At 41.1% G+C, this 22845-nt stretch overlaps 1 protein-coding gene across 5 annotated transcripts in view; it reads right to left on the reverse strand.

The window, feature by feature from the left end:
- Positions 1-15035, reverse strand: part of C14H5orf47 (chromosome 14 C5orf47 homolog) — a 39809-nt gene extending 24774 nt beyond the window's left edge. For 3 of the 5 annotated variants that reach the window (XR_011491274.1, XR_011491273.1, XM_070476825.1), the window contains exons 1-4: positions 14821-15035; positions 5356-5441; positions 3489-3588; positions 1554-1592 (exon numbers count right to left, since the gene is read on the reverse strand). Coding sequence is in view for 2 of the 5 variants with exons in the window: in XM_070476825.1 (XP_070332926.1) it covers positions 1573-1592; positions 3489-3588; positions 5356-5441; positions 14821-15007 (393 nt within the window). In the remaining 3 variants the exon portion in view is untranslated. The remainder of the gene's footprint in view (positions 1-1553; positions 1593-3488; positions 3589-5355; positions 5442-14820) is intronic. The other 2 variants (XR_011491275.1, XM_070476826.1) reach the window with 1 other exon arrangement.
- Positions 15036-22845: the final 7810 nt, after the last annotated feature.

Consider the following 22845-nt stretch of genomic DNA (forward strand, 5'->3'; position numbering starts at 1 on the left):
AGCTTACACTTCTAGATAATCTATAGGCCCCTTCCGGTGTAGTCGGTGTTACCTTCAGGGATTTTAATCTGTTGCACCGGTCCTTTCTGAAGCGGTTCCCTTTGTTTGTTTTGGCTTCTCTTCGGTGTCTAATTTCCGCCCTGACACAGGCGGGCGGAGGTGATCTCTTATTTAGGTTCGCTAGTTCAGTTCAGTCCTGCTACTGGGAGGGCGGGGCGCTGCAGACAGATACCGCTCCGTGTGGGTAGCACTCACCAGCCACACTGGGTTTGCCCCGCTCACGGGTGTCAGTGCTTTCCCCGTCTACACTGCTCAGGCTCCCGGCTGTTCTATATGGAGCGGGCCCTGCGTTGAGTGCGGTTCCAGTTTTCTGGTACTCCACAAAAGCGCGGATTCGGTTGCACCTGCGTTTTGTGCCTTTCCTGGCCTGAGCGGCCCAGGCAGCCAGAGGCTTGGGCGCACTCTCTCCGGGTACGGCGCACTTTTCCCCTCTGCGACCCGAGCGCGCGCCGCCAATCGGGTCTCAGGAAGTCTTTAGATCAGCCATATGCCATTTAAAAGTAAATGCAGAACAGCCTAAAGAAATTCAGAGGGACTTGACCAGAGGTCAGAAGTGAAACAGATATTTAAGGGTCATACACCCAGAAAGAGTAACTGAGCTACAAAACAGGTGAATTATCTCAGAATAAGTATGTGAAGAAAGAATGTGCATGCTAAGTCGCTTCAGTCATGTTCAGCTCTGTGTAACCCCAGATGGATAGACCGAAAAATAATTGGCCTGCAATCTTCAAAATTGTCAATATCATAAAAGACAAAGAAAGACTGAAGTGTCGTTACAGGTTAAAGAATACTAATCTGCCTGCAGTACAGGAGACCTGGGTTTGATTCCTGGGACTGTAGACCACCAGGCTCCTCTGTCCATGGGATTCTCCAGGCAAGAATGCTGGAGTGGGTTTCTATGCCCTTCTCCAAGAGAGCTTGCCGACCCAGGGATAGAACCTGCGTCTCTCATGTCTCCTGCACTGGCAGACAGGTTCTTTACCGCTGCCTACTGCCACCGGAGAAGCACATGAAGAGAGAATGGGACCAATCACTCCAATAGCAGCATTTGTTATTAGATGGAAGCAAAAAGGACAAGGAAAAGACAGAGAGAAATACAGTGAGAAAGGTAGAAAGAGAACCATGACACAGTCTTTAATATTATAAGTAAAAAAAAAATTTTTGAAGGAATAGTAGTAAAATAATATTAAATGTGACAGTATGTTCAAAAAGAAAACAGAACTAAGCAGATACATGAACAAAAATAAAAAAACAAAAAAAGTTGGATCATAGAGAAAGTAGTTTCAATAGCACTGTGAATATGAGGCCTGAATGAAGCTTATTAAATTTCAATAAACATTTAATAAATGCCTTCTAGGTGTCAAACACTGGGTTTAAAAAAGCAAACAGGCTGAAATTAGGCAATGGGTATACACTAAAGGTTGGCGATGGTAGAATGTAAAGGTGAAGGGGAAAGTCTATACCTTTTAATTTTTATTTAAGTGTGTTCTTACCAGAAGATGACAAGAAGATTCATTTTGTATCTTTTGAATCTAGGAACAAGATAAAGTATAAGGAAAATTCAAGTTGGTCTCTGGCACTGGTTTTTCCATTAATAAAAATATATTAAGGAACAAGAATTATAATACATTTAAAAATATAATTATTAGCTTCTATAATCCTATTTAAAATTGTAATAAAATAATGAATTATCAAGATACTTTTCATTTATAACATGCAGCTTCTGGAAAATACAGCATATCAATTTAAGTTGCTAAATAATCCTTACAAGACCATTAGATCATTTGATGTTTAATAGAGGGCCTATTGTTGCTTAGTCCCTCAGTCATGTCTGACTCCTTTGTGACCCCATGGACTGTAGCCCACTGATCATGGGATTATCCAGACAAGAAATACTGGAGTGGGTCGCCATTTCCTTCTCCAGGAGATCTTCCCAACCCAGGGATCAAACCCACATCTCCTGCTTGGCAGGCAGGTTCTTTGCCACTGAACCACCTGGGCTCAGAAGGCCTCCTGCTGAGGCACAGAAGAATTTAACGAGTTCAAGGGTATGGCCAGAGCAAACTTAGATGCAATCTAGTGTGTTTATTAGAGTAACTGGATCTGGATTAACAGAACAGTGTCGATATTTCTGCACATTTTTCTGCCTATACAAGCATCCTTGTCACCTAAGAAACCACTGACAGCTTTTTCCTCCTAATTCCCTCTCTTGCCTCATTCTCTTTCTTAACTAGATAAGAAAAGCAAAGCAGAGTATCACTAATGTGAACATTAGTATAAATACCATTATTGCAAACAATTTATGCTATTATGAATGCAATATTATAAGAATAGTAATGAGTTTCCAGTGTTATATTGCTTACAACATTGTTTTAATTATCTTATGAAAATATTTCTCACAAAATCAAACTCTGCAGATTTATAGACTGTCAAAATAAAAGTTGTCACTGAGTAACGATACTAAAAACCTACAGAAACATTCAGCATGGTAATATATGTATTAGGACATGCATGTGAAGGAAAGAAAATCACTTATGATTAAGCAATTCATGTGTCACTATTTGTTACATAAATTTTATCCAGCTTAATTGTTTGAGAATCCAGAACTTCCAATTACTTTAATAAACATACTAAATAACATCTAATTTTGCTCTGACCACAACATCAACTGATGCAGTTTTAAACATGGTTTAATTTATGAACTGTTTTCCAGGAATGAAATAATGACATCAAGGCTATAACTCAAGGGCAGATTTTGCTAAATGCATTAAACTGGACTGCAGCATCATGAAAAGGAAGTGACTGTATGAAATAACACAGAATATACACTATAATATAGTTAAAATGTTTTTCTTCATCTATATGGATGAGTTTTGTGACCCGGCTTTCCCGGAGGCTCAGACAGTAAAGAATACATCTGCAATGCAGAAGACCTGGGTTTGATCTCTGGGTTGGGAAGATCCCCTGGAGAAGGGAAGATCCCCTGGAGGAGGAAATGGATACCCACTCCAGTATTCTGACCTGGAGAATTCCATGGACAGAGGAGCCTGGCAGGCTACAGTTCATGGGGTATCAAAGAGTCTGACAAGACTGAACAATTTTCACTCACTCATTCAAATTCAGATTTAACAAAAATATTTCAGATTTAAAAGACAAGCATGTTTCCTTGGCTCAGGAAGTTCCAGTCACCATTCACTTTCTGCACTCCTCCACACATACCTATACCTGTGGTCTACTCTACATTTAGAGCTTTACAATGCTTTCTACTTTTAATTATAATGAACAGTGATAAAATGGTAGCCTTGATTCTACAGTTCTGTGCATTGAATATGACAATGAGGGAAACTACTGGTCTAATGTGATCCAAGGGAAATAAAGTATTAGAGAAGCCAGCTCTCTTTAATACAATGAAAATTGTGTTTACTTACTTTTACTAGACAACTGTTGGCATTTCAGCCTAAGTCTGTATTTCTCATTTTCTTTAAGCATTTTTGAAATGACTTTGTACACTCCATTCCATACTAAAACCTTCAAAAGATAAGCACAGTTAAGGAACACTGAGCAGAGAATGCAGACTACAGTGTGATGCAGACAGCTAGGAGTAAGTCAACTGTGGTGACTCAAAGCCATTCAGGCGTGTCCAACTCTTTGCAACCCCATGGACTATACAGTCCATGGAGTTCTCCAGGCCAGAATACTGGAATGGGTAGCCTTTCCCTTCTCCAGGGGATCTTCCCAACCCAGGGATCGAACCCAGGCCTCGCGCATTGCACGTGGATTCTTTACCAGCTAAGCCACAAGGGAAGCCCCAAGGCAACCATGATATTTGATATCTGATTTGATATTATCATTACAAAGCACTCAGAGACCTAAAAATTAAACAAAATTTCTTTTCCATATTCACTGAATTCTCTGATATCCTTTTCTAACTTCTTAGTATTTCCTCTCTGTAGTACTTCAACTAACTTGTCCTGGGGACTTCCCTGGTGGTCTGGCGGTTAAGACTCCATAGGAGGCAGTTTGTTCCCTGGTTGGGGAACTAAGATCCTACATGCTGCATGGCATAGCCAAAAAATTAAAAGTAAATAATTGGGGAAATGTATAATAAATAAATAAACTTCCCTGGATGATGTCAAGGTCTTTCAAAGGCAATGTCTAGTAAGTTCTATGGTTCCATCACGCTCAATTTTGTTTTGAAAGGTAGTAAAAATAATAAATTTCTATTCCTATGTCTAAACCACTGGGCCATGATATGATTTTTAGTGCATTTTATTCTAGTTAATAATTAAACATTTCTCCTAGGACATACCAAAGCAAACTTACTAGAGAGCATGAATATACTAGAATAGGATGAATGGAGACCACAGAAGCAAACATAGAAATCTAGGCTCAAATCCTAGCTTAACCACTTAACCCATTGCTTAATATCAGGCAAGTGTTTTAATCTCACCTAGGAATAACTTCATACACTGGATTATTAGAAATCATGAGAAATACACATAAAGCATTTACACCTAGTGTCTGGCCCACAGCAGTTATAGGCAAACACTGGCTACTGTGCAAGAGGAATTGGTTCTTAGAAGAAAAACTTCTCAGTATAGTGGGAAGATTAAATGCTCACTCAAAATACACTTGCTGAAAGAGTTAGTCACTTTGAATGCTATTCTATACCATATACGGATTAGAAATCAAACAAACTTAAAATTCAGAAATAATATAATTTATGTGTCATTATCAACTAATGATTTCTTTAAACTGAAATGTAAAACATATGGTGGTAAACAAAGATTAGTACAATAACTGATCTTGAATATGTTTAAAACACTGAAGTTACCATGACATGTGGACAACTAGACAAGAAAATGGTTCAGCATAAAGGTCCATGCTTGCCAGATTTCCTGCTAGAAACAGCGTATATCCCTTGTCCTTAAAAGAGCACTGTGACAACAATATAGACACCTTTTACTTTTCTGTGAAATCCATGATTTTCTTATGTTACATTGAGTTTGTTATATTCTATGGAATATGTACTTTCATGCTTTGAAAAAGCTTGCAGTTATACTTTGATTAAAATGTATTTTATATCTTCAAAAACAGGAAGGGATATTCTTCATGGTTAATACATATTTTCAAACCCACTTTCATTTCTGACAATTCTAGTTTTCTCATTTCGGTAAACTAAATTTTTCAAAAGATGGAACTATTTTTAATGTCTTGAGTTTCTTCACACATTTGTATTTAAACAGGTTAATCTAAAATTCAAAATATCACTCATTCCCCTGTGCAAAAATATACCTTTTTGTTCTTCTTCATTATTTTGGAAGTTTCACTCAAAGGTATGGGGAAGTCAAACTTTTTAGCTAAATTCTTCTGGGTTAAACCTAATTTTAAAAAAACAGAGAAAGAGAGAAACAAGGTAAAATATCAAGTCAGCACATACTTTAAAGAATTCACTATCCTGATAATTAACTACTATAAATGTCTCAAGCTTTCTTTGGGGATTTTTACACTTGTTGATATATTTCAGATGACTAGATAATAGCAGTTTACCAATTAACTAATACTATACTAGAAAAAATAAAACAAGAAAACTAAGGGTAAACTATCTAATGGCGCCTAGATCTCCTTCCTTTTCTAATTTGAAAGGTGAGTCCCAGAAAAGTTTGCAAGAGAGTAAACAAATACCAGAAAACCACATTTTTCCCCAGGCAAGTGCACGCGCACTCTCTCTCTCTCTCTCTCTCTCTCTCTCTCTCACACACACACACACACACACACACCCCTGTGAGGCAAATATCTACCTGCTCTTCAAGACTCAGCTCATATGTCACCACCTTTCTACAGCCTCTCCCCTCAAACACCCACAGCCCTTGCTTCCAGAGACACTTTGCTCAAGGTACTTAGCCCAATTTTATAGCCTATGTTTATACTGTTTCCTTCACCATGAGGTGACCTTCTGGTGGGGCAGTGTCCCTGTGGGTATTATTCATCTATCTATGCTACCAGACACACAGTAGGTTCTAATGAAGGTTTGTCAGAGTGATAAGCTTCCTGACTGTACACAATAAACCATACTGCCTTCCCAAATATTAACTGAGAAGAAAGCCTAAGGGTTTGTGTATCCAAAGACAAAACTGAAGCACAATGAGCATGTGTTCCCGGAAGTGTTTATGTTTGTTCTTTTGCCTGCAACACCCTGTATGTAGCCCAACACTTCCCCACCTTATTCCTGCCATGCCACCAGTCTCTACTTGGGCTTCTTCGACTCATCCAGTATTTAGCTTTCCAGGGGCAGAGGGCCTTCTCTGATTTCACAAAGCACCCTATGCTCAGTTACCACAGGATTTAGCATGCTGTTTCCCTGTGAAATGTGTTCTATTCATTAGAAGTCCAGTAGTATAGAAGTTAGATACACAATAAATATTCTATTTGTTGAGTGAAACAGAGTACGTCCTAAACTGGCTTGTCCCCGTTTGTGAGGAACAGACCCCTGATCCTGAGTGGGGCATAGATAGAGCACTAGCGAACATGAACTCACATCAAGAGAAACTCTCTCTTTTGAATTCTTTTTCAATCTTCTGATTATATCAAGGAGAAAGTCTGAGTTTGGAACTAGTATGTCATTTAAACTTTTCTAAGACTTGCTTATCTCTCTTTATGACTGCAGCAACTTCCAGAAGACAACCTATTTGGCTAGAATTTAATAATATTGTTTTCCCTGTATTAGATTGTTTTTAGTTAATTTCTATTTATGGAAAATGATACATGCTTTCCACTGAGGTAATGATGTAAATGTGTTCTAAAAAGAAATTCAGTTGGGAGGGAAAAATGCACCTATTTAAATAAATATATTAAGTAAATGACAGTACAGATGTACAGATATAACACAGGAAAAAAACTTAAGTTTGGGAAACCCTGCTCTTCATATACCCACGTGTATCCTTCCCTCTAAGTGCCTACAACCTTTGCAATACTGTACTTGTCTCATTTCCAAACATTTTCTGTTTGTAAGTCTTACCTAACCTAGATGTATATACTCCTTGAGGTCAAGATAGGCACCCTCATATCTATCTGCATTAGTTAGGAATATAAAATACGTCAAGGAGCATAGAGAAGAGAAAAGGAAAAAAAGGCAACATCATTTCTTCTACTTATTTTGGGCACTTTACTGAGACTATGGCTCCACTGTATACCTAGATTTTATTCCAACTTATGCTTCAAATCTGTCTCTACTCTTTGCAAACACTCTGATCCAGTCTAAATATATTTTCCTCCTTCCCTAATCATTATCATCACTGATCCTTACTCGGAGCTTTGCTTACATGTTTTCCCACCTATAATCCCCTACTATCTCAGGAACATGGGTAAATCTCACAGAGCCACATCCACCACCAAAAAGCTTTCCTCAATTCCTTCATCCCCCAATTATTCACCACCTCCACAGCATTTATTTGTACCTCCACAATAGCATTCATCATCCTCTACTATGTATAAGTGAAAGTCAGTTGGAGACTCTTTGAGACTCCATGGACTCTGTCCATGGAATTCTCCAGGCCAGGATACTGGAATGGGTAGCCTTTCCCTTCTCTAGGGGATCTTCCCAACACAGGGATCGAACCCAGGTCTCCCACATTGCAGTCAGATTCTTTGCCAGCTGAGCTACCAGGGAAGCTCTACTATATATAAATTATGGCCATATCTCCCAAGTTCTGGAGAACATAGAACCAGCTTGACTTATGAGTCTTGCCTGAAGCATTAAGAAGAGTTACTGACTTGCCAGCCCCTGGATTTCTAACGGGCTTCCCAAGTGGCACAGTGGTAAAAAAAATCCATCTGACACTGCAGGAGACAGAGGAGACACAGGTTTGATTCCTGGCTCAGGAAGATCCCCTGGAGGAGGAAATGGCAACCCACTCCAGTACTCTTGCCTGGAAAATTCCATGAACAGAGGAGCCTGGCAGGCTACAGTCCACAGGGTCACAAACAGCTGGACACGACTGAGCACACACGCACGGACTTCTAAACTACAATACATCTCACATACAGCTTATAATGGAGAAGGAAATGGCAACCCACTCCAATATTCTTGCCTGGAGAATCCCAGGGACAGAGGAGCCTGGTGGGCTGCCGTCTATGGGGTTGCACAGAGTCGGACATGACTGAAGCGACTTAGCAGCAGCAACAGCTTATAAGCTTATCTTCCAGAAGTATATGGTGTGTGTGAGTAGCTCAGTCATGTCCAACTCTTTGAGACCCGATGGACTACATCCCACCAGGCTCCTCTGGCCATGGAATCCTCCAGGCAAGAATACCAGAGAGGATAGACGTTCCCATCTCTAGGGGCTCTTCCTGATCCAGGAATCAAACTCAGGTCTCCCCCATTGCATGCAAATTCTTTACCATCTGAGCCACAGGAAAGCCTATGTGTTTCTGATAACGTCACTCCACCATTCAAAAATCTGCATTAATCATAAAATGAGTCTCCAAGGCATTCTACAACGTGATATAAAGCTTATTTCTCACTCTTTCAACAAATATTTAGTGTACAGACACTGGGATGATCACCGTCTCTTTCCTCAAGCTACTTCCGCTGAATGTGCCAACATTTACTGGCATGTTACTCTCTATGTCAAACCCTGTGCTATGGACTTTGCATGCATTACTTCCTTTAATCGTCACAGTTACTCATTAAGGTAGAAACTATTATCCTGATTTTATAGAAAAGGAAACTGAACATCAGAATAGTTAACTAACTTAGCCAATATTACACTGCTAGTAAATGAGAGAAGCAAGATTATGGCTTTATGACTGCAAAGTCAATGCTCTTGAAAATACCTACCATCCCACTAGCAATTTCTCCATTCATATATCTTGATTTCTTGTTTGTATGTCTCTATTTTCCTGAACTATCAAAGACCTTCCAAGTTGTCTCTCTCACAGCACTGATGCCTGCTAGCTTGCATTTCCATTATTCACGAAAAGTCCTTTGAGAGTAAAACATTTGCCTGAGTCATCTATGCCACTAGCACCTGACCTAGTGTCTACAATATGGCAGATGTTAAATAAATGTTACTGAATAAATCATTTACCTTTGTTCCTTACAGAGAGCCAGGCCTAAGTATTCAATGAATGCCCACTTAATGTTAATATTAAATACACCCAAGAATGATTAAGACTTAAAACACTTAAGCACTCTGGCTTGACTGAAACACAAGTCTACCTCAGGACCTCTTTCCCTTGACACTATTCTTGGTTTCAAATGCACAGCAGAGTGGTCACCAAAGTTAATGGGTTGATCATCCAAGCAGCTGCCCAGCACGGAAACTTCAGACTTGGCCTTTTCCCTCTTGCAGTCAGTCGTCAATCCTGTTCACACCACCTCCACCGCTACTGTCTTAGTTCAGGCCTTTTATACTTCCACTTTATCACTGTCTCAAAACTGGTCTCTGGCTTCCATTCTCTCCCACTCTCACTCACTCATAGTTATCTTTCCCCCAGCTCTGATCATGTCACTCCTGCCACAAAGGAGCAGCAAAAAACTTCAAAATTTCAGAACCAAACTTCAAAACAAAATCGAATCATTGTCATCTCCTACCCCAGCAGGGCAGCCAACTAGAGGAAAGCCATTCTAGCTCAGCACAGAACAATTACAAGAGCAGAGAGTTGGTTTCACAATCTCAGCTCTTTGCCATCCTGTCGTTTCTACCTAACTTATGTGGGGATCTCCAGTACTAATTTATGCATCCTTTCCCTTCTCCCATGAGCTTCTTCATCTGTTTTTCAATATTCTTCATTTCCAATCCACTGTCTTAATGCTGGCCTATTATTTCTCTCTTTGATCTGCTGGTGCTAATGCAATACTGGATCCATTTTATTCTTTCCTCTCTTCCTGCTCTCTCCTTTTTAAAGTTGAAGAGCTCACCACCATCACCATACTCCTAATTTCTAGAATGAGTCTTTTATCTGTTTCTATTATTCAAAGAAACTGGAAACCTAATGCTAAAATGTCTTACACTAGTCCTAATTTTTTAGATCACCAGTATAGGGGCCAAAAAATAAAACTCCAAAACAAAAAACCTGAGCACCTTTTAACAATGGGACCTTTGGAGGGATATGAAGTCTAAAATAGTGCCCCTGATGAAGAATCTCTGAAGGTTTCCCATCATAGCTGATTCTCAGGAAGTTACACACAGTACAGTTTTATACTTCTCAGTTATCAAAATTAAGTCAATTAAATTAGCAAAGTAAAATTAAGTCCTGAGTAAAATTAAGTCCTGAAAAGATAGCAAACAAAATATTCGTGTATTTTTCAACTTGGGCTTTAGTCTTGCCTGCCTGCAACTCAATCTCCTCTACACAGCATGAAATAAGTAAACCTGTTCCTACTATTTCTCGTGTTCAAAACCTTTCAATGCAGAACTTCTGGGTAGCTACAGTCAATAGCGGGGGGAAGGGAGAGAGACAGGGTATAGTAATAAACATGCCAAAATTTCTCCCCAAAAAACTTTACAAGAATTCTTCACAAAACCATACCCCCAGCATTACTTGAAGAGAGAGAACGCTGAAAATGCAAAATTAATGTAAGTAAAGTGAGAAAAAGCATTAAATCACAGCACTATGATTCTATTTGTTTAAACCTCACCCTAAGCAAGGCTTTGTGGCCATCAGGAAAGACAAAGGAGAGACACTAGAAAAGGTGCCTGCAAGAGAGCTGGAGCAAACAGCAGAAAGATGAAATCCACCCTAAATCTCAAAATACTATTACAGAAGATAACCAGGCAGATCACAGCACACACTACAGGAAAGAATTTCAATGTGTGATTTAAAAGGCCAGACACCACATAAAGGACCAAAAGCCTGCAATTTAATGGGACTGATTTGGTTAAAGCGGCAAGCATGATTTAAAGGAAGAAACACCAAAGGATAGTCCTCTCTCTTGCCTTTTGGAGGAGAAAAAGAACCAAAAACAGAGTTCATGAATTGGGTCACAAAATAAACATCAGTAACATTCATAAAGTAGAGACATTACAAACAACATTCTGATCACAATGCAATAAAACTAGAGCTTACTAGGAGAAAAGAAAGAAAAAAGAAAAAGATCTGGAAATTTTTTAAAAAATTAAATCTATTAAGCAACTCTAGAGTGAAAGTGGTAATACAAACTGAAATTACAAAAATGAAAAATTTTTAAGTGACAATAAAAACATTATATATTAGAATCTATGAGATTTAAAGTAGTAATTAATTCCTTTCAAATAGGAAGTCTGTCCCTAAGTCGTGTCCGACTCTTGCAACCCCATAGACTGAAGCCTGCCAGGCTCCTCTGTCCATGGGATTCTCCAGGCAAGAATACTGTAGTGGGTTGCCATTTCCTTCTTTAAGGGATCTTCCCAACCCAGGAATTGAACCTGGGTTTCGTGCATTGCATGCAGATTCTTTATCAACTGAACTAGGAGGGAAGCCCATTTATTAGAATCTATGGGATTTAAAGTAGTAGTCAGAAAGAAAACTCAGGCGCTAAATACTTTTATTGACAAAAAGGAAGGAAAAATTAAATTTTTTGCTCAAAAGCATAAGGACAAAGTAAACCAAAAGAAAATACACATAAGGAAATAATGAAGCTTTATCTTTATTATTTATCTTTATTATTGAGAAAGAAATTAGAAATATAAAATACCTAATTAACAAATCAAAATCCTCTGTTTTAAAAAATTAACAAAATAAACAAAACACTGGTGAACTTGATCAAGAAAAAGAAAGCATATACATCAAAAAATGAAAAGGGGGAACTAACCATTGAAACACAAAGAATTTTTAAAAATCAAAAGATGCTACTGAGCAGACCTCTATGCAAATAAATAAAACAACGAAATCAATAATTTCCTGGAAAAATACAGATTAACAAAATTGGCCCAATCCAATTTGAAAATGTACAGAGACCAATTTCCATAGAAGATACAGAGACAATTATTAAGGAATTATCCCATAAAAACTAGACCCAGGTGTTTTCACAAAAGAATTCTACCAAATCTTCAAATACCAAATAATCTCAGTGCTCTATAAACCATTCCAGAGCATTGAAAAGAAAGGGAAAGTTCCTAATTCCTTTTATGAACTAAGTTTAACTATGATACCTAAACTAGATGAAATAAAGAAAGAAAAACTGTCTCAAATTCCAAACCAAAAATCCTAAACAAACTGTCAGCAAACGGACTCCAACATCATATTAAGAAAAAAAAATGATAACCAAGCAGGATTTATTTTAGGAAGACAAAGTTGGTTCAATCTTAGGAAATCTATTATCATATACTATATTAATAAATCTAAGGAAAAAACATTATCTCCAAAAATCTAAGAAAGTCTTTGACAAAATGCAACATCCATTCCTGGTAAAAACAATGAAGAAAATAAAAACTGAAAAACACATTTTAATGTTTTAAACATACAGGCCTTAGTCTTAAAGCCAATACTCTATTTAATGGGGAAAAACTAGAAGCATTTCCCGTAAAATCAGGAACAAGACTAGGATGCTCACTATCCCTACTACTATTCAACATTCTATTCATGGTATCAGCCAGAGCAATTAAACAATAATAATTTAATAATCAACTGTGGGCATAAAAATAGGTTAAAAATAAATAGTTATATCTATTTACAAATAATATAATAGTATACCCAGAAAATCATGAGCATTAATGACAAAACTAATTCAAATAATAGAATTCAATGAAGTACTAGGATCAAAAATTAACATACAAAAATCAACAGGCTAGGAACTTCCCTGGTGGTACAGTGGATAGGAATCCAGCTGCCAATGCAGGGGACACAGGTTTGACCCCTGATCTGGGAAGGCTCCACATACTATGGAGCAACCAAAACCCTGCACCACAACTACTGAGGCCTGAGTGCCTAGAGCCTGTGCTCCACAAGAGAAGCCGCCACAATGCAATAAAGACTCATCTCCACTCTCTGCAACTAGTGAAAGCCTGTATGTAGCAACAGACTCAGTCCAACCCAAAAATTAAAAATCAATTAATATCATTATGTTACTTGAAAGAAGCAAATCACAAAAGTGCCCATACTGCATGATTCCATATATACGAAATGTCCAGAATAGGTAAATCTGTGGAGACAGTAAATAGTTGAGTGCTCGCTTAGGGCTGGGGTTAGGTGCAGTGAGAGGAAATGATGAGTGACCGCTAAAGGCTACAGGGTTTGTTTGGGTGGAGGTAATAAAAATGTTCTAAATTGATTGTGATGATGGTAGCACAACACTATAAAAAAAATCATTGAATTACAGACTTTAAATGAGCAAACTCAGTCGACTGTGAATTATATCTCAATAAACTATTAATTTTTTTAAGTACAGCTAAAGGGATGGGCTCTCAAAAGAGAAGCAGGACTTACTGAGGTGATGTGCATGTTCTAGATTATGACTAAGGTGGTATACTACCCAGTGTATATCACAGTGTATGTCAACTCTCCTCAAACTTTTTTTGTTTTTTATCAAGAGGTCTTACATACACAAAAAATGAACATTCAGAGGACATTATGGAAGAAATCACATTCACGACCATATATAAGATCAAATACCTAGGAATAAATTTAACAGGATATATGAAAAACCAATAGAAGAAAAAACGTTTGAATATAAAACATTCCTGAAGGACACAAAGTGAAGAGAAAGTTGCCCAGTCACGTCTGATCTTTGTAACCCCATGGACTGTAGTCCATGGAATTCTCCAGGCCAGCATACCGGAGAGGGTAGTCTTTCCCTTCTCCAGGGGATCTTCCCGACCCAAGAATCCAACCCGGGTCTCCTGCTTTGCAGACGGATTCTTTACCAACTGAGCTATGAGGGAAGTCAGGTACAGTGCGGAGAAGGCAATGGCCACCCACTCCAGTACTCTTGCCTGGAAAATCCCAGGGACGGCGGAGCCTGGTAGGCTGCGGTCCATGGGGTCGCTAAGAGTCAGACACGACCGAGCAACTTCACCTTCACTTTCCTGCACTGCAGAAGGAAATGGCAACCCACTCCACTATTATTGCCTGGGGAATTCCAGGGACGGCGGAGCCTGGTGGGCTGCCGTCTATGGGGTCGCACAGAGTCAGACACGACTGAAGCGACAGCAGCAGGTGGAATGAAAATATAAAGACATCCTCTCCTCTGCTTTCAAGGAGGAAGAGACAGCATTTTAAAGATGTCGGTTCTCCTTCGGCTAATAAATTCAATGAGTCCTAAAAGGAATACGGACACTTAGGCCCAGGCCCCCCATCATCCTGAGAGACATTAGTGGCTCCTTCCAATAGCCTCCCCTCTCGGATTCGGATCTCAGACTTATCTCAAACGACCTTCATGGCACTTCTGCGGCTTCTCGGGGCAACGCCGACGCACAGTTCGGACTCGTCTCTCCGTCCCCAGACTGACAGGAGGGCCGTCCATGGCGAGTGGCCCACTGCCCTTGGCCTAACGGCCGCAGAGCAAAACGACGAACCCGGAGCCGCCCACGGAGGGGCGGTGGGGCCGTAGTGTGGCGGCGGGGGAGAGACTGAAAAGCCGACCGTTCAAATGACTCGAGCCCCCGGCAAGATGGCTACTGAGACGGGTGGAGGGATCAGCGGCCCGCGGGCCCCGCCCACCCAGCCAGCCGCTCCCGCGGCACGCGCCACCCGCCTGCGCCTGCTCGGCTCGCTCGACGCCGCGCGGGGGAGCAGGCCGCGAGGGCCTGAACCGGAAGCAAAGGGGCAGCTCCGCAGCACCTGGACTCGCCGGCGCTGCCGCCCGCGGCTTCTCCTGGCTGTGGCCGTCCTTGAGCCTGGCGTGCCTCGGACCCTGGGCCCTGCGGCCGCCCAGCGGAAGGACGCCGCCACACTGGTGCGAGCCGAAGCGGGTCACGTAGACGAAGCGCGCCCGGTCCCGCTGCAGCTCCCGGCGTGCCGCTGCCATCTCTGCCTTCGTCTCGCCTCGCGGTCCTCAATGACCGGCTCTGTGAGTCCGGGGAATGGACCACTGGGTGTGTGAAGGAGGGGGGGGCGGACCTGACGGAGCGGACCACTGTGTGCGGGTGGGGGGGGGCGCAGAACCGAGGGACTCGATCGGCAGTTGTGCTGGGGCTGGGGGCGGTTGGATGAAGCCTTCGATCACGGTGCACCGCACAGGAGATGAGAGGTGAGACTCGGAGGTGGCAGGTGGGTTAGGGAGGGATCAGGGTGAAGAGAGACCAGAGAGCCCGGTCCCTGGATGGGCGGCGGGGAAAGGGACGTTTGGACCACTTTGCTGGGACAGGGGCACAGGCGGGTCTTTGGTTGGGGGTTGATGGTATACCACTCATCTGAACAGTGGTGTTAAGAGTTTGGAGACCAGATCACTTGGGAGTGGGGAGCAGACCATGTAGAGCGGGCTTCTCTGAGGAAAAAAACTGAATCAAAAACAGGGTTGGGGAAAGGAAAGATACTAAACCAGTGGTGCACCCCTCCCCGTGGTCTGAGGTTGGGCAGATTTCAGAGTGAGGAGCTAGCCCTGAACTTAACTGGTCTGGAATGTCAGCCAGATGAAGATGGGAGTCTTGGGGGAAAGGTGGAGCCGGGAGACAGTACTGTTTGATGCCAAAGAATTGTAGTGTGGCCTTGGTCTGGCATGTGTTCTGCTGGGCCATGAGCTTCAAGAGACCCTGTGCAGAGAGGTGATGGGCCTGAGGCCAACATCTTACTCAGGTAGTCCTGAAGCCTGTCAGGGTTTAGCTGCTGACCAGCTGGGTTATTTGGGCAAGCCACTGTCCCTGTCTGAGCTTCTGGTTTCCTCAGATGTAAACTCAGGATAATCTGGTAAAGATATACCAAAATGAGGCATATTAAGGACCTGGCACATAGTAAGAGGCAATTCCTTTAGATTTAATATTCAGTTCACATTTATTGGGACTTCCCTGGTAGCTCAGATGGTAAAGCGTCTGCCTACAATGTGGGAGACCCAGGTTCAATCCCTGGGTCGGGAAGATCTCCCGGAGAAGGAAATGGCAACCCACTCCAGTAGTCTTGCTTGAAAATCCCATGAACAGAGGAGCCTGGTAGGCTACAGTCCACAGGGGTCGCAAAGAGTCGGACACAACTGAGCGACTTCACTTTCTTTCTTTCTTTCATATTTATTGAGTATATACCCTCTGAAGTATCAGTTCAGTTCATTTGCTCAGTCATGTCCAACTCTTTGCGCCCCCATGGACTGCAGCACAGCAGGCCTCCCTGTCCATCACCAACTCCCAGAGCTTGCTTAAACTCACGTCCATCGAGTTACTGATGCCATCCAGCCATCTCATCCTCTGTTGTCCCCTTTTCCTCCTGCCTTCGATCTTTCCCAGCATCAGGGTCTTTTCCAGTGAGTCAGTTCTTCACATCAGGTGGCCAAAGGATTGGAGTTTCAGCTTCAGCATCTGTCCTTCTGATGAATATTTGGGACTGATTTCCTTTAGGATGGACTGGTTGGATCTCCTTGCAGTCCAAGGGACTCTCAAGAGTCTTTTCCAACACCACAGTTCAAAAGCATCTATTCTTTGGCGCTCAGCTTTCTTTATAGTCTAACTCTCACATCCATACATGACTACTAGAAAAAGCATAGTTTTGACTAGATGGACCTTTGTTGGCATAGTAATATGTCCGCTTTTAATGTGCTGTCTAGGTTGGTCATAGCTTTTCTTCCAAGGAGCAAGCATCTTTTAATTTCATGGCTGCAGTCACCATCTGCAGTGATTTTGGAGCCCAAGAAAATAAAGTCTGTCACTGTTTCCATTGTTTCCCCATCTATTTGCCATGGAGTGATGAGACCAGATGCCATGATCTTAGTTTTCTGAATGTTGAGTTTTAAGCCAGCTTTTTCACTCTTCTCTTTCACTTTCATCAAGAGGCTCTTTAGCTCTTTGCTTTCTGCCATAAGGGTGGTGTCATCTGCATATCTGAGGTTATTGATATCTCTCCTGGCAATCTTGATTCCAGCTTGTGCTCCATCCAGTCTAGCATTTCTCATGATGTACTCTGCATATAAGTTAAATAAGCAGGGTGACAATATACAGCCTTGGTGTACTTTTCTGATTTGGAACCAGTCTGTTGTTCCATGTCCAGTTCTAACTGTTGCCTCTTGACCTGCATACAGATTTCTCAGGAAGCAGGTCAGGTTGTCTGGTATTCCCATCGGTTTCAGAATTTCCCACAGTTTGTTGTAATCCACACAAAGGTTTTGGCATAGTCAGTAAAGCAGAAGTAGATGTTTTTCTGGAACTCTCTTGCTTTTTTGAAGATCTAATGGATGTTGGCAATTTGATCTCTGGTTCCTCTGCCTTTTCTAGATCCAGCTTGAACATCTGGAAGTTCACAGTTCACATACTGTTGAAGCCAGGCTTGGAGAATTTTGGGCATTACTTAACTAGCATGTGAGATGAGTGCAATTGTGCAGTAGTTTGAGTATTCTTTGGCATTGCCTTTCTTTGGGATTGGAATGAAAACTGACCTTTTCTAATCTTGTGGCCACTGCTGAGTTTTCCAAATTTGCTGGCATATTGAGTGCAGCACTTTCACAGCATCATCTTTTAGGATTTGAAATAACTCAACTGGAATTCCATCACCTCCACTAGCTTTGTTCATAGTGATGCTTCCTAAGGCCCACTTGACTTTGCATTCCAGGTTGTCTGGCTCTAGGTGAGTGAGCACACCATCATGGTTATCTGGGTCATTAAGATCTTTTTTGTATAGTTCTGAGTAATCTTGCCACCTTTTCTTAATATCTTCTGCTTCTGTTGGGTCCATACCATTTCTGTCCTTTCTTGTGCCCATCTTTGCATGAAAAATTCCCTTGGTATCTCTTATTTTCTTGAAGAGATCTCTAGTCTTTCCCATTCTGTTGGTTTCCTCTATTTCTTTGCATTGATCACTGAGGAAGGCTTTCTTATCTCTCCTTGCTATTCTTTGGAACTCTGCATTCAAATGGGTATATCTTTCCTTTTCTCCTTTGCTTTTTATTTCTCTTCTTTTCAAGTTATTTGTAAGGCCTCCTCAGACAACCATTTTGCCTTTTTGCATTTCTTTTTCTTTGGGATGGTCTTGATCCCTGCCTCCTGTACAATGTCATGAACCTTCATCCATAGTTCTTCGGGCACTCTGTCTATCAGATCTTATCCCTTGAATCAGTTTGTCACTTTCATTGTATAATCATAAGAGATTGGATTTAGGTCATACCTGAATGGTCTAGTGGGTTTCCCTACTTTCTTCAATTTAAGAAGAAAATGGTCTACTGGAGAAGGGAATGGCAAATCACTTCAGTATTCTTGCCTTGAGAACCCCATGAGCAGTATGAAAAGGCAAAAAGATAGGACACTGAAAGATGAACTCCCAGGTCGGTAGGTGCCCATTATGCTACTGGAGATCAGTGGGGAAATAACTCCAGAAAGAATGAAGGGATGGAGCCAAAACCAAAACAACACCCAGTTGTGGATGTGACTGGTGATGAAAGTAAAGTCTGATGCTGTAAAGAGCAATATTGCATAGGAACCTGGAATGTTAGGTCTATGAATCAAGGCAAATTGGAAGTGGTCAAATAGGAGATGGCAAGAGTGAACATCAACATTTTAGGAGTCAGTGAACTAAAATGGACTGGAATGGGTGAATTTAACTCAGATCACCATTATGTCTACTGCTGTGGGCAAGAATCCTTTAGAATAAATGAAGTAGCCCTCATAGTCAACAAGAGTCCAAAATGCAATACTTGGATGCAATCTCAAAGACGACAGAATGATCTCTGTTCATTTCCAAGGCAAACCATTCAGTATCACAGTAATCCAAGTCTATGCCCCAACCAGTAATGCTGAAGAAACTGAAGTTGAACTTGTAGGTTCTATGAAGACCTACAAGACCTTCTAGAACTAACTCCCAAAAAAGATGTCCTTTTCATCATAGGGGACTGGAATGCAAAAGTAGGAAGTCAAGAAATACCTGGAGTAACAGGCAAATTTGTCCTTGGAGTACAGAATGAAGCAGGACAAAGGCTAATAGAGTTTTGCCAAGAGAACTCACTGGTCATAGCAAACACCCTCTTCCAACAACACAAGAGAAGACTCTACACATGGACATCATCTAATGGCCAACACTGATATTAGATTGATTATATTCTTTGCAACCAAAGATGGAGAAGCTCTATACAGTCAGCAAAAACAAGACCAGGAGCTGACTGTGGCTCAGATCATGAACTCCTTATTGCCAAATTCAGACAATTTGAAGAAAGTAGAGAAAACCATTAAACCATCCAGGTATGACCTAAATTAAATCCTCTGATGTATACATGATAATAATTAATTTATACTTTACAAATAGCTTTACCATGAACCATCTCTTTAAAGCCATGCAGCATTTTACAGCAGAGGAAGTGGGGGGGTCCAAAATGTCGAGTGACTTCCCCAAAATAAGAGACAATGACAGAGACATATACACTCTTAAACTTTTAAAAACTGAATTATAAATATGTGCAGAAAAATGCTCCAGTCAACAGTGTATAAAATGTATAGATAGATTTTCACATAGTGAATACATCTACATAATATCCACTGAGGTTCAGAAATGATGCACAGCAGAAACACTTCATGTCCTTACCCAGTCCCAGGTAAGGACTTCTTTCTTGACTTCAAACAACATCAATTAGTTTTTCCCATTGTGTTTAATTTCTCTTTCTTACCTTCATACAGGATCAATTAGGTTTGCCTGTTGTGTTTGATTTCTTTCATCTGTTATATTTATGAGATACAAGTTATTGCAAAAGTTTATATGTTATTTGAATATACTATCATTAATTCAGTCATTCCACTGTTGATGGACATTTGGCTGTTTCCAGTTTAGGGTCATCATCAATCATGCTGCTGGGAACATTATATATTAATATATACATATATAGCAGAATATATGTTATAGGATATATCTTAGTGTGGAATTGCTTAGTGTTTTCATATTTTCAGCTTTAGCAGCTACTGCCAGAGAGGAATCTGAAGTGGTTGTACCAATTTTCACTCCCACTAGCCAAGTTTGATAATTCCAATTGCCCCATCCCTTGGGGTTGTCTGTTTCATTTTAGCCATTCTAATGGATGTGTTTATTAGGACTCTGCAGAAGCAGAACCAGTAGGGTGTGCATGTACATGTGTGTATGTGTGTAGACAAGTCCAAAATCTTCATGACAGGTCAGCAAGCTGGAGACCCAGGGAATAGTTGATGCTACAGCTCAAGTCTGAAGGCCATCTGCTAACAGAATCCTCCTTTCTTCAAGAAAATTCATTCTTTTTCTATTTTTTCTATTAAGGCTTTCAACTGAGGCAATAATGAGTACCATCCATATTATGGAGAGTAATCTGTTTTGCTCCAAATCTACTGGTTTAAAGAACTTCCCAGGTGGTGCTAGTGGTAAAGAACCTGCCTGCCAATGCAGAAGACATTAAGAGATGCAGGTTGGATCCTTGGGTCAGGAAGATCCCCTGGAGGAGGGCATGGCAACCCACTCCAGTATTCTTGCCTGGAGAATCCCATGGACAGAGGAGCCTGGTGGGCTACAGTCCACAGGTCACAAAGAGTCGGTCACAACTGAAGCAACTTAGCATGCACTGGTTTCAATGTTGATCTCATCTAAAAAAATATCTTCACAGACACATCCAGAATGTTTGACCAAATATCTGGGTACTGTGGACTAGGGAATTTGAGACATAAAATTAACCATTACAGTGTGATATTGCTTTCTTGTAATTTGCATTTCCCTGATGATGTATGAAGCTGAGCTTATTAGCCATTTGGATATTATCTTTTGCATTTTAATCTCTTGCCTATTTCCAAATGGGGTTCTCATTCTCATTCATTAAGAGGAGTTCCTTATATATTCCATAATTTGTTACTTGTATATATTGCAAATTTGCTTCTCTTCTGGGCTTCACCTTTTTATTCTCTTTATATTATTTTCTTCCATAGAGAATTTACTTGTTTCTGGCATGCAGTTAAGGTAGGGGGATTTCATCTTAATCCTATCAGGAATTGGGTTTTTTATAGGTTGGCTTCAGTCTTTATACAGGAAAATGTATGTCTTGAAAGAGAAAGTGTTAGTTGCTCAGTCATGTCTGACTCTTTGTGACCTCATGGACTATAGCCCGCCAGGCTCCTCTGTCCATGGAGTGGGTTGCCATTTCCTTCTCCAGGAGATCTTCCCAACCCAGGGATCAAACCTGGGTCTCCTGCATTGCAGGTGAATTCTTTGCTATCTGAGCCACCAGGGAAACCCCAAATGTATGTCTTATTTGGTCTTATTCTTTAGAATAAAGCTCTTCAGGTGTCCCAACTTAAAATCTAGTGCATTTACTAGGACCCTGGACCTGACTGGCCCTGGACTCCAGGTTTTATTCCTTTAGTCCATTGGACTGCCTGTAGTTCTGCTCAATGCCTTAGCCTCTAGGCTGCCACATCTATTTCGGGAAAGCTATGCTGAATATTGAGTCATTGCAGTGTCTTTTTGTCCCTGGAAGCTTGGTTCCTCAAAGTCTTAGCACCTCACTAGCTTTCCAATTCTTTTGAACAGATTTGTTTCCTTTTTTCATTCAGTGTTTGATCTTTTTCTTGGTGGAAGAGACAACAAATCTAACACAAATTATTTCCCCCTGGCAAGAACAGGGGTGGGACAACTATAGGGAAGTCTGCAGTCATGGTGCCTTGTGAAGCTAACCACATGAAACAGTCACAGAGCTCACAGTCACTGTCCCTGTCGCCTGAGGCCTCCCCAGGGATCCACTAGAGCTCAGCATGGATGGATACTGATGAGGTGACCAGCAGGATGACAAGAGTGCCTGGTGGGTGAAAGGGCTTTATACAGTCAGAACCTTCTCACCATTCAGCTCTCAGCCTACAGGCCCATTCTGAAAGAACCCACCCTGGGACCCTCTCTCCAAAGCATTCCCTTTCCCCAGTCTCTGCCTTATACATGGTCTCTACCATGACCTGAAATTATCTTTTTCATATAGTGGCTTAAGTGTTTATTGAGTACCATACCCAAAATTGCTACATGAAAATAAGAACCTTGGCCATTTTCTTCCCACATCATGTTCTCAGGTGTGTAACACAGTACCTCATGCACACAGGCATTCCCCATTCATTGGCTGTATTAATGAAGAATTCAGGCAGACCTTGAAGATATTGTGGATTCAGTTCCAGACCACCACAATAAAGCAAATACAGTGATAAAGTGAATCACATGAGTTTCCCAGCGCATATGAAAGTTATGTTTACACTATACTGTGGCTTATTAAGTATGCAAGTCTTGTGTCTGAAAAAAGATGCACATACTTTAAAAATACTGTCTGAAATTTTCTAATCATCCAATCTGTCAACAAGTTTTAGTAGTAACATCAAAGATCACTGATCACCATAACAAACACAGTAATCATGAAAAAAGTTTGAAATATGACAAGAATTACCCAAATGTGACACAGAGACAGGAAGTGAGCTAAAAGGGCATAGATAGACTTGTCTGAGCAGGGTTGCCACAGACCTTCAATGTGTAAAAAATGCAATGTCTGTGAAGTGCAATGAAATAAATTGCAATAAAATGAGGTGTTTCTGTAGCCAAATGAACGGCCAGACAACTTATAAAAGGACAAGAGCAGAAGGAATGAAAGGCAAAAAGTCCCGTGGGAACCATCTCTCACAAAAGACCTTTGCGAAGAGCATGTTTCCTCCTGCCCTGGCTTTTGCTCTTGCCCAGCCCCACCCCACTTGCCTGCAGCCT

The sequence above is a fragment of the Odocoileus virginianus genome, chromosome 14, assembly GCF_023699985.2.
Source record: "Odocoileus virginianus isolate 20LAN1187 ecotype Illinois chromosome 14, Ovbor_1.2, whole genome shotgun sequence".
Taxonomy (NCBI): Eukaryota; Metazoa; Chordata; class Mammalia; order Artiodactyla; family Cervidae; genus Odocoileus; species Odocoileus virginianus.